Raw genomic sequence first — 12,860 nt, 5'->3', positions numbered from 1 at the left:
GTAAGTCGGGGTATAATTTCGCAATTTGTGTAAAATCCAAGTCGGACATATGTAAGCTAATAAATGTTCTCGTTAATCTTATCTCGTCTTTTGATTCGTTCACGATTACAAGAAATCACCACATAGAGTCTCTCGAGTTTCCGTAGATATAACAAACACAGAAATAAATAACACAAAATAAATTGTAGCTATGTGTGGATTCCGCGCGACACATCCAAACATGTAAGCTGAACAATAGTGTGGGGGGAGTGAATAATCAAGGGTTGCGTGGCGCTCAAACAAAAGACGAATCAACGAGATTTGAAAATCGCGTAACTACGAGTTCGCATAAGTAGGATATTACTGTAAATAAAAATTAATTAAATGTATCAAATACAAAATTAACAAAATTCAAATTCTGTCAAAACTAAACATTAGACATAAGAATAATCATTCCCATAGTAATTTACATTTATTTTAATATTTAACTGTAAATTTATTAATTTTATATTTAAAATTTTTAACTATTTTTGTATTTTCTGCTAGATAATAAATGTTTTTAGTTTTGTTTCAAAAGTTGTTGGTCTTGTTTTTGTGGACATTATTTTTGAAAAGCTTTTTTCTAAGAATAAATCATTAAATTTATGAATTGTTTTTACAATTACTTTACTAATGTTCAGTTTTGTTTGTATTGTTGATAGCAAATATACAAAAGAAAGAATAAACAGATAATTTTAGCATAAAAAATTAATTCTAATTCTTTTCTAGAAAATATGCTTAACTTAGATAGTGAAATCATACTTCCTTCAGCAGATTTATAAAATAATTATTTTTAAATTAATTGAAAAAATTAAATTCTTATTTCTGTGTATAACATATTTAAAACATTTAAACTAACAAAGATGGATTGATTAAAAAATCCAGGATGGTAAATATACTTAAAATTCACAAAAGTAGAAAAAACACTACAAAAATTAATGAGTTGCATACCGAGGCAGATGAGAGCCTTAAGATAAAGGTCAACTTTGCCATGAGCTTTTCTTGTGTTCCCAAAATGTGAAAAAGAATAAAATATGAAGATAATTACTTTTTGTAAATTTTAAGTTGAGATGGAAATGAAAATATCTAGACTAAAACAATCTGAAAATATTCATTCTTGTTTGTAAATGAGAAAAGATTCACTACAAATAGAAATTATAAATTAACTTATATTTCAGATGACAATTAACAAATTCATTAACCTGTTAATAATTATCATCTCAATCAGTCAATCAATAAAATTGCTTATTCAAGTTCTAATTAGAATATTAATGCTATGTCTGCACTAAATCTTAAATTATTTCAGTTTTATTTTTAATTTTTTTCTATTATAATTTATATAAGTTATTTTATAATATAATAATTTTTAATAAATTATATTATAACTTACTATATATAATATATTCTCTTAAGGAATATGCAATTTTATAACTTTGTATGATGCAATTTTAGTTATGTAATAACATAAGGATAATTATTTTAGAATTTCAAATTATTATAAAAAATTTAAAGAAATAAATATTATAATATTCTAATACATGACTTATTTTTTTTCCATTTTCAATATGAATTACAAAAATTATTCAATTCATAAATTTAAATAAAATGATATTTACCTTTTCAGATGAGAAAACTTAATATTTTCTGTTTCAGTTTTATTATTCTGTAGATTATTGTTTGTTTCTTTAATTTCTTCTCTATTTAAAGAATCAATAAGAGGTGATTGATGATCATTTCCAGAACAATATTGATTATCATTATTTTGACATTCACTATTATCACTATCTAAAGCAATTTCTTTTTTATTTGATCTATTTTCAAAAACATTTTCACATGAATCAACTTGCATTCTATTATTGTTTGATGAAAGCTCTTCAAAATGATGAGTTACTTGATTTTCATTTGTTTTTATAGTTCTGTCTAAATCTTGAAAATGGTTTTCTTTTTCATTTTTTTCTTCTACCAAACACCTCTCTAACCATTCAATATCTATTTTATTTTTTTGATAATGAAGAAATTTATTTTGTATTTTATTAGAATTTTTTAATGACCAGGCATTAATTGGACGTTTGTACTTATATATTTTAAAGTTTGATAATTGCATATTATTTACATTTAAGTAATTGTTGTCTTTTTCAATCAGTTCTTCACTTATAGTATTATTATCTACATTTTTGTCATTTTCAGCTTTTAAGTCAGAACTTAATAAATTAACATTTTCTTCGGAGTTATTTATATTGTTATCTGGTTTTAAATGTAAATTCATCTTTAGAAATTCATCCTGTTAAAATTAATGTAAACTTAGAAAAAATTGCAAACTTTATACAAAATAATAAGTTCATAATTTAAAAAATATACAATATTGAAGATTTATAATAAAAAAATCTTTTGAAGTCTTCTAAATGTCCATTCAAAATCACTGGAACACAAATTACACAGCAAAATCAACCTTTCTTTACAAACAAATTGTTTAAAAGTTCCTGTGACAGCAGATATTTCCAAAACTTTCATTGTGAAAAAAATAAAAACTAGAATATATATTTAAATGAATAGACATTTAAAAAATATCAAAATATTTTTGTATAAGTCTTCAATATTTTATATTTTTACATTTTTTAAATATATATTTCATTATGGATTTCTAATTTTTTTACAATATGATAATAAGTTTTTCAACATAAAATAACTATACAATGATTTCAATAAAAAGTACAAAATAAATTCTATAAAATAAATTTTGAATTCTAACAAATCAAAGTTTTAAATCTTAGTTGTTGTGCATTAAAATTATATAAATGCAATTTTAAGTTCAAATGTTATAATTTTTTAAACAATGCAATTAATAATATTAAATAGGTAGAAACAATTAGTTTAAAAATATTAATACTATCAGAGTATTTTTAATATGATCTTATATGTAAATAACTTTATTCAGGTTTATTTTCATAAATATAACAAATTTCTAGCATATTTTTCAATATGTTAACTATAACATTGCAACAATTAAATTAGGAAAATTTTTATTTAATTTGTTGAATATATTTATTAACCCAGAAAGCTCATAAGAAATATCATACTGTATTGCTCGTGTTGATGATATCAACCATCTACACCATTAAATTCTTCATGATGAAGAATTTAATGGTGTAGATGGAAATATTGCATAAATTATTAAAAACTTGGTTCCAGTAATTTTACAGCCAATGACTTTAAAACTGTGTTAATGCAGTGACATGTTTAGTTGTACAAGAGCAATGTTAATGAAAATGTTATTATTTTTTGGGGGGTTTGATATTTATAAAATTAAATGACTCTAGGAACTTTTTGAATATGTGCTTTTTATAAATTTTAAAAGCATTTATGTCTTTCAGAATGGTTTCATTTGTTTCTGATAATTGAGAAATTCATTTTTCTAAAATTTTCAATTATAAGAAATTTTGAACCACTGTTTACATAAAGACAATATGAAAGATATGTTTAAATATAAAATTAAGATATTATAGTTATAGCAAAAAAATTTATTTTTATTATATAAGATTTTTCTAAATGTAATTTAATATGAATAAATTAATTGTAATCATAATTTAATTCATAATTAAACATTTTATTATAAACTAACCTGTTTTTTGGCATATTGTTGTAATTTATGACTATAAGTGCTTAAGGTTGAAGAAACGTTACTTAATATTGACTTATTTTCACTTTTGCTAGATTTATTGAAACTTGAACTAAATACTTCATTGTCCTGAAATATATAAATGTATTAATATATTTTAATAATAATAATATAAAATAGGAGAAATTATACTTTACTAAATATAGTTTTAGCTTATGTCACTTCTGATATTTTTTTAATACTCATATATATAAAATAATGGTTAATGCTATAAATTTTATAATTTTTATATATTTCAAATATAATGTCAAACATACAGGTTTAGATAAAACATATTGTAAATTTAAATATCTGGAACATTCTTTGATTTTATTTTGTGTAGTTTTGTAATTTGACTCAAAAAATACACCAAATATTTAAATCAAGATAACCTCATTCTTTAGTTAATTAAAGAATTATAATATATTTAAATGTAAAAAGTAATCTTTGCTACTATCATAAAAAGGTAAGCTAAGCATTTCACTCAAATTTGGCATAACATTTTAGATTATTTATCATGCTAGGAGTTTCAATATAGAATACAATGTATACAAGCATTTTTTTTTTATTGTTTATGATAAACTTCAGATTTATTTTTATTTAATTTAATTTTTATTATCAACACTTAATTTCAAAAATATTAGAAATAACTTATAAACAAGTGAGACTTAGCCATTTTCATTTTGTTTATTTCCTAAATGTGAATGTTACCTTGAAAACATTCAAACCACATTCATTTATAATTATTTCCTTCAAATAACATAAATTTGTTATTTTAATCTTTTTGTGTTTTGAATAACTTATTAAATTTACATTATATAAAGAAAAGTTGATATGTTGCAGCAAAACAGACAAAATTACTTGCAAAATAATGTGTTTTAATATAATTTTTAATATAAAAGAGATTTAATAACCAAAATCAGTTTTATATTGAAATATTGTATTTATTATTGTTATAAAAATTGTTATAATATATATATTATAACAATTTTTATAATTATATATACAGTATATTATTACTTAAGTTTACTTATTATTACAGTAAAAAATTATATTAATAAATTTCTGTAATCTCATATTTTGATAATACAATAATACAATAATTTTAGCAAAATAAGTTTAGAAAAATGTTTCATATATAAGCATTGAAATGGTATTCATTTAAGTAATATATTTTAATAATAAATTTTCATTCTGTTATATGTTAGATACTTACTTCAGCTAAGCAAATTTTATTTCTGTGACTATTATTTCGGAGATGCCAGTATGTTTCGTACCACTCTAAATTTATAAACAAATATGAAGCATATTAAAACCTTTAAAGTTATAATCCAATTCAAAAAATTTATTACTTAAATTAAAATAAATGAATATCTGAACATACTAAAACTGTTCAAGAAGCCAAATTTAATCAGGATAAAACATTTTTCACAAAGACATCTCACCATCAGAAACAACTTATTTCTGAGAAACAAAATTATGTCATCAGAATTCTGTTTTTTGGAAACAAGTTGAATCTGTCTGTCTCAAAAAACATTTTATCCCAATTAAACCTAACTCCTTAAACTGTTTATAGTGCATTTGGATATCTATATGTTTATATATGAAGTTGTCATGTTAACAAAAGAAAGTCATACTTACTATAAAACAAAAACTAACGTTAATTGAAAAATTTGAAAAAGGTAAATCTACATGTTGTATTTTAGAAATAAATAATTATAGTTCAGATTATCTGTGTTTCTGGATTATCCATGCCACCTCTACCCACCATTAGCCCGGATAATCGGGAGTTTACTGTATATAATTCCTGTAATATTCTAAAATTACTAAATTCTATTATATTTTTAAATTTTCACAGTCATGGCTAGTCTATTGATGTGAATATTAAATAAAAAATAAATAAATATTAATATTTAAATTAGTGTTTGCAAAATTTTTTTTATTTTGTATAATTAAATCATTTAACAATGTAATGTATAAAACTTACAACAAACNTTCGTACCACTCTAAATTTATAAACAAATATGAAGCATATTAAAACCTTTAAAGTTATAATCCAATTCAAAAAATTTATTACTTAAATTAAAATAAATGAATATCTGAACATACTAAAACTGTTCAAGGAGCCAAATTTAATCAGGATAAAACATTTTTCACAAAGACATCTCACCATCAGAAACAACTTATTTCTGAGAAACAAAATTATGTCATCAGAATTCTGTTTTTTGGAAACAAGTTGAATCTGTCTGTCTCAAAAAACATTTTATCCCAATTAAACCTAACTCCTTAAACTGTTTATAGTGCATTTGGATATCTATATGTTTATATATGAAGTTGTCATGTTAACAAAAGAAAGTCATACTTACTATAAAACAAAAACTAACGTTAATTGAAAAATTTGAAAAAGGTAAATCTACATGTTGTATTTTAGAAATAAATAATTATAGTTCAGATTATCTGTGTTTCTGGATTATCCATGCCACCTCTACCCACCATTAGCCCGGATAATCGGGAGTTTACTGTATATAATTCCTGTAATATTCTAAAATTACTAAATTCTATTATATTTTTAAATTTTCACAGTCATGGCTAGTCTATTGATGTGAATATTAAATAAAAAATAAATAAATATTAATATTTAAATTAGTGTTTGCAAAATTTTTTTTATTTTGTATAATTAAATCATTTAACAATGTAATGTATAAAACTTACAACAAACCTAAAAATTTTGTAAATGTGTTTGTGTTGTAATAAAATAAATGATTCCAAAATATTTTAAACCAACTTATTTCTAAATGTGAAATACAGGGTGTCCCAAAAAACTGTATATACACTTTAACAGCTGATAGCTCAATTGATGCTTTTTATTTCCAGGTTAAACCCATTAGAATTAATAATGGAAATCAGACTAAGCTTTGAACTAAGGAAACTCATTCTAATTCTGCTACTGGAAGTGTGAAAACACAGTTGAAGTGCAAAGACAGTTTAGGAGGGAGTTTCAAACAGATCCACGAATACAACTTATAATCACTCAAATTAGAGAAAAGTTTGAAGATCGGGCACCCCACACTACCACACGATGTTAGATCCTACCTTGATGAGATCTTGCCAAACATGTAGGATTGGACAAAGGGGTTTCGTAGGATACCCTCCGCATTCACCAGACCTCACACCACTTAAGACTTTTTTCATGGGGATACTTAAAAGAAAGTCTACACTATGAAACCTGCACAGTTGCTGAACTGAAAGCAATTGGACAAGAATGCACACAAGTACCAAACGAAATGTTTTGTGATGTTTGCAATTCCATTGCTTTGCATCGTCAGCAGTGGCTGGACCAGAATGAACATCAGTTTAAAAACAGGCATTGACAAAACAATTAAATAATGTCTGTAGATTCAATTACATTTTGAAAATGAAATATATTTTAATAAACACTGACTTTATAATTCTTTAAAGTGTGTAGACATTTTTTTGGGACACCCTGTATTAAAAAAATTAAAAATTTCAACCTACCTTGAATTTCCTCAGATGCATTTTTCACGTCATTCTGAAAATTATGATTTAAATTAATCAATTCAAAAATAATACATATATAATTTTATAACTTCTAAAAGTAGTTTCAATCATGTAACAAAGAAATGAAATTTTGTTAGATTTACTTAATGAATCTCTAACTACAAGCACTTGAGTTTACAATGCAAATATTATATTTTAGTAATTTCCTGTATCAAGTATTCTGTATATTTATGAGTTCAGTATATGTAATATTTTAATATAACTCATTCATCACTAAATAAAAAAATCACCCTACTTTATTTTGAGTGCAAAATTTTATTTAAATAATGCAACTGTTATCAATAGGATACTATTATCTTCAAACACTTCTAAGTTATCTAGAACTAAATCAAGATACATTCAAACAAAAACAAGAAATTATGGTAATTACATTTTAAATAAAACAACATTCAAAGAATCTTCAAATACTGGATTAATATAAAAATAACCACTTAATAAAATCAATAACCGGTATTATATAATCGTAAAATGAACTGCGAACGTTTTCGGTTCCTTCCCTAGGACCTTTCTCAAGCAGCGATTCGGACCTTTCTCAAGCAGCAATTCGTCTTTAGAATAAATATGAATGAAGTTCATATTTATTCTAAAGACGATTTATTCTATTTATATTTATAATATACAATATACAATATAAATACTATAAATACTATAAATGTACAATATTTATTCTATTTATTCTATATATTTATTCTTCTTATCAAGAAAATTTACATGTTCTTATAAAACTTGGTGTATGTAGTTTTGATATAAAGAACATGTAAATTTTCTTTTCTTCTTATCAAGAAAATTTACATGTTCTTTATATCAAAACTACATACACCAAGTTTTGTATTTTTGTGAGATTGAAAGCACAAAAGCAATACACAATATGTCAGTCTTGCATTTAGTTTTGTATGTAGTCTTTTAATTCCATTATCTTGAAGAATTATTCAGCAAGATAATTAAGAATTAGTTTAATAAAGTTTACATCAATGCTACTCAAACTGTGGTCTGCAAACAGTTTAATACTGGGTTAAAACAAGATTTCACTTAAAATTTTATTTTATATATTACATTAATAAAACTATTTTAAAATGTCTTAATATGTTTTTAAAAGGTTTTTAATTTAATTTTCCTTTGTCTTTATCATTTAAACAGTAGTGCCAGGCACTAATCTGATTGAAATCAACTCAGGAAATTATTTGAAAATAGCCCACAAATTCTTTTTAAAATGATTAGAACCAAATTTTATTATTGTATTTTTCTTACTAATTCAGTCTATAATAAAAATTAAGAAAAAATGTATTTGAACTCAGTTCTTTTCTTTTTATAATTATTTTTATTTAATTTCACAAAAATACTGGTCTGCAATGGATTGTAATGAAAAAACTGGTTTGTGAACATACAGTTTGAGAAGCACTGGTTTATATAATACATAAAATTTAACATAAAATTTTAATAATATGTAATAAAAAAACAGAAGAAATATATACAGAAAGCAAGATAAAAGTTATGATTTAATTTAGGAGATTAATACCTTGCTAAGATTACATACTATCCTTATATAAGCAAAATAACAAAAATTGTGGATCCAGAAAAAACCTTAAAAAGATATATATATTCCCATAAACGTTGCTTCTTAATTTAAAAATTAATGTAAATTTTAAATTTTATTCGTCAATTTTATTTTCAGTTTTGATTTATTTTATTTACAGTAAATTTTAAATAAAAAAATTGGAATAGTAATGTAAAATAATGTTTAAAAATAATGCTTTCTTTCTTACAAGACAGAAGTAAAAATACTTATATGATATGAAATATATTGTCAATAAAAAATTACTTGTTTACATATATTTAATGCACAAGACTGACAGTTTTATAAATATATATAACAAACAGATAAAGTTTCCTTTAAGATAATAATTGTGAAAAACATTTTAAAAAATAGAAACCATGCATGACCAAGCAAGAAGGGGGATATAAGACAAACTTGAGAGCAGAATATCTTGTAAAAGAATGTTACCTTTACACATAATTGCTAATGATCAAAAATAAATCCATTTTTCATTAATGAAAAAGTCATCTGTTTTCAAGTTCAATGTTAACATGAGGAGAGCACTAGCAATGACTCTTGGAAACAGAAGAATCAGCAAATTGGATTTCTGTTTGTTAATTAGAAATTCTTGCAAACAGTATAACACATTCATAATTGTCAGATCTCAAGATTTATTGCTAGATTTTGCACTATTTTAAATCATTTAGCAATATGCTGACAATTTTTTCATGTCTATGATAAACTTGTCTAAATTACAAATAAAGTTATTTTATTTGTAATTTTTTATTTCATATTATTTATCAAAATAAATAACACTTTTGGCTGAAGAAGTCAACTTTTTCATAAGGATCAAACCTTTTTTTGGGATAGTTTCATCTTCAGATCAGAAAAAAACCTCAATGTAATTTAAATTTTATTCCATTGAGATGGTTAAATGATATGTAGCTTTCAAAATATTGTATTTTGATAATTTAATTTTAATGGTTTATATGTAATTGAAACTTGCCTTTCAAGACACAAATAAAACAGATCTCATATTTTGATTGAATTTAATGAAAATGAATAGACTCAATTATTTCTTATGTACTAGCAAAAATTTCACAAACAGGTAGTTGGAAATTACTGCTATAAAGAGTTGTTTCTGTGGCTTTTGGGTATCACTATTGTACTTTTTTTCTTTCCAAACCTGTCCTATATTGAAGACTCAGAAATCTCATCACCATACCTACAACATTCACTGTGTTCAGCAGACTGAACAGTTCTGGAGCTGTTGAGTATTTTTCTGCTAAACACCTTCTACAGTAGCACTGTTTTGGAACATGTTTGGTATTTTGACATCACAGTTAGTAGCGTCTTTCATTTATGCTACCTATCGCTACCCAAAACTGACCAATGATGGCTGTTTTTTGTTCCAATACATATGTCACTCAGCAGATGTAACTAGGGGTGCGTTTACTTCTGAGTTAGCAGTGCTAATTCTGATAACCGGATGTGACGTCATTAACACGTGTATTCGTGCTAATGACGTCACATCCGGTTATCAGAATTAGCACTGCTAACTCAGAAGTAAACGCACCCTACGTAACAGCTACTGATTGAAATACCTTTGCTCAGTTACGACTGTTGAATCTGCTGAACACAGCCATTGTAATGTACTAGTATTGTTAGGATAATGACAGGCATCGTTGTACTAACAATGCTAAAACAGCATGAATGCTTTAAATATTATTTGTTTGTTTGTGGTAATTATCCATAATTTATATCACAATAAAAGAATTTATTAAAAAATAAATTTAAACTAGATGTAATATTGTATTGACAAATAAACGACTTACTTTATCAGGTTTCCGCTTATTCTGTCGGTAAAAATTCGATTCCCATTTTTTAATCTTAATTTTTAATTTCATTAAATCGTCTTTCGTCTTTTCTTCCATTTGTACTTGTTTATCACTTAGATAATATTTACTTTATTATATATAACAGTTACCTTCTCACAGCATTCTTTTGGTATGTTATTAACAAAACCATTGCATAACTTCCGTGTACTTTCTCATCCTTCTTCTATCCGGGTTCATATGGATGACTCTAGCCTTTCGTATACTTATAATAGCACATGATAGACATTTGAAAATGGCGGGTAATGCTAGTACTGTATTGTCACATGACTTAAACTTTTCCGAACAATAGTTCTAAATTTAATCGCGGTGTGGCGCCAGCGTTGTCAGATGAGAAAAGTCCAAGGAGAAAAGTCGACTTTATTCGATAAACGATACAGATTCTGTAAAAAATTTTCAGAAGAATTTTACTTTTAAAAATTCCCNTATGTAAATAACTTTATTCAGGTTTATTTTCATAAATATAACAAATTTCTAGCATATTTTTCAATATGTTAACTATAACATTGCAACAATTAAATTAGGAAAATTTTTATTTAATTTGTTGAATATATTTATTAACCCAGAAAGCTCATAAGAAATATCATACTGTATTGCTCGTGTTGATGATATCAACCATCTACACCATTAAATTCTTCATGATGAAGAATTTAATGGTGTAGATGGAAATATTGCATAAATTATTAAAAACTTGGTTCCAGTAATTTTACAGCCAATGACTTTAAAACTGTGTTAATGCAGTGACATGTTTAGTTGTACAAGAGCAATGTTAATGAAAATGTTATTATTTTTTGGGGGGTTTGATATTTATAAAATTAAATGACTCTAGGAACTTTTTGAATATGTGCTTTTTATAAATTTTAAAAGCATTTATGTCTTTCAGAATGGTTTCATTTGTTTCTGATAATTGAGAAATTCATTTTTCTAAAATTTTCAATTATAAGAAATTTTGAACCACTGTTTACATAAAGACAATATGAAAGATATGTTTAAATATAAAATTAAGATATTATAGTTATAGCGGGGCGCTTCTGTCTGCCGAGGCTGTTGGCGTATTTTTCCACTCACCTCAAAAACAGGCAAAGAACTTATTCTACTAATTAAAAATAGTTAAATTTTTTTTTATTTTGTGTTGTGCAGTAATATTATTAGTGTTGGATAGTTTAATAATATATTTAATATGCAACGTTCGCCAGTGAAAAGAGGTAGACCACCACTTCAAAGGTCAAAGTCAGTTAACAGGAAAGAATCTGCTCCGAATACTAATACCAAGCTAATTACAGACTACAATACTCATGTTGAAAGAATCTCTCCAGAAACATCCTCTGCAAATATAAATTCGAACTCTGAAACGACACTTCCAAAGACGCAATTATCAGGTGAGCCATTTAATATGCTATCTTCTTCACCAGGAAAATTGGAAAATATATCCGATATAACGAGTATGACTCTATGGAACAAAATTTCTGAACTAATTAACAATTCTAATACTAGAATATTAAACCAAATGACCATTATTAAAGAAGATCTGGACCAGATACGCAATAATATTCAAGAAACTAAAAATCAAAATCTAAAAATGAATAATAAAATAATAAATCTTGAACAACAAATTATTACGTTAAAAATAGAAAATGAAATAATGCAATATCAAATGGATAATATGATTAATATGCAACATCGCAGTAATATAATGTTATTTAGATATCCAAGCAAAAAAAGTCCTACCAAACTAGAAGTGTTCAACTTAATTAACGAAACATTAGATTTACAGGAAGTCACAATGGACGATATAATAGCAATTATTCCGATAACAAAATCTCAGAATCCTACAATTAAAATAATCATTAAAAATACTCAAATAAGAGATTACATTTACTCAAGATTTATAAAAATGAAACAACAAAATACACAGAGCGAATGGAAAGACACCCAAATAGCACAGGACCTCACTAAAAGATCTAGAATAAGACGGAAACAGCTAATTCCTTTTCTAAGTGAACTAAGAAAAACTGGTAAATATCCTAAACTCCGAGGCGATACCATATCGTTGGATAATTTTTCTTTGACATATAGTTATGTATTGGAAGGGTTGGTACACCTGGATTCTTTCAAACCATTTTCTATTTCCGAGAATTCTAACCAATGACAAAGGTCCAATTTTGCTTCCCCAATACAA

The 12,860-nt window shown here is 24.9% G+C and overlaps 1 protein-coding gene across 1 annotated transcript in view; it reads right to left on the bottom strand.

Annotated features, from left to right (window-relative positions):
* Positions 1-10,977, bottom strand: part of LOC111628659 (ATP-dependent DNA helicase Q4-like) — a 43,281-nt gene extending 32,304 nt beyond the window's left edge. Inside the window, exons 1-5 of the mRNA XM_023372487.1 lie at positions 10,622-10,977; positions 7,190-7,223; positions 4,890-4,954; positions 3,638-3,763; positions 1,635-2,299 (exon numbers count right to left, since the gene is read on the bottom strand). Of these exons, the coding sequence (XP_023228255.1) occupies positions 1,635-2,299; positions 3,638-3,763; positions 4,890-4,954; positions 7,190-7,223; positions 10,622-10,720 (989 nt within the window). The 5' untranslated portion in view covers positions 10,721-10,977. The remainder of the gene's footprint in view (positions 1-1,634; positions 2,300-3,637; positions 3,764-4,889; positions 4,955-7,189; positions 7,224-10,621) is intronic.
* Between the last annotated feature and the right edge of the window lie 1,883 nt (positions 10,978-12,860).

The sequence above is a fragment of the Centruroides sculpturatus genome, unplaced genomic scaffold (assembly GCF_000671375.1).
Source record: "Centruroides sculpturatus isolate CEXI.00-Female unplaced genomic scaffold, Cexi_2.0 scaffold406, whole genome shotgun sequence".
NCBI classification, from domain to species: Eukaryota; Metazoa; Arthropoda; class Arachnida; order Scorpiones; family Buthidae; genus Centruroides; species Centruroides sculpturatus.
The sequence above is the reverse complement of the archived record's forward strand: the minus strand, read 5'-3'. Positions and strand labels throughout refer to the sequence as shown.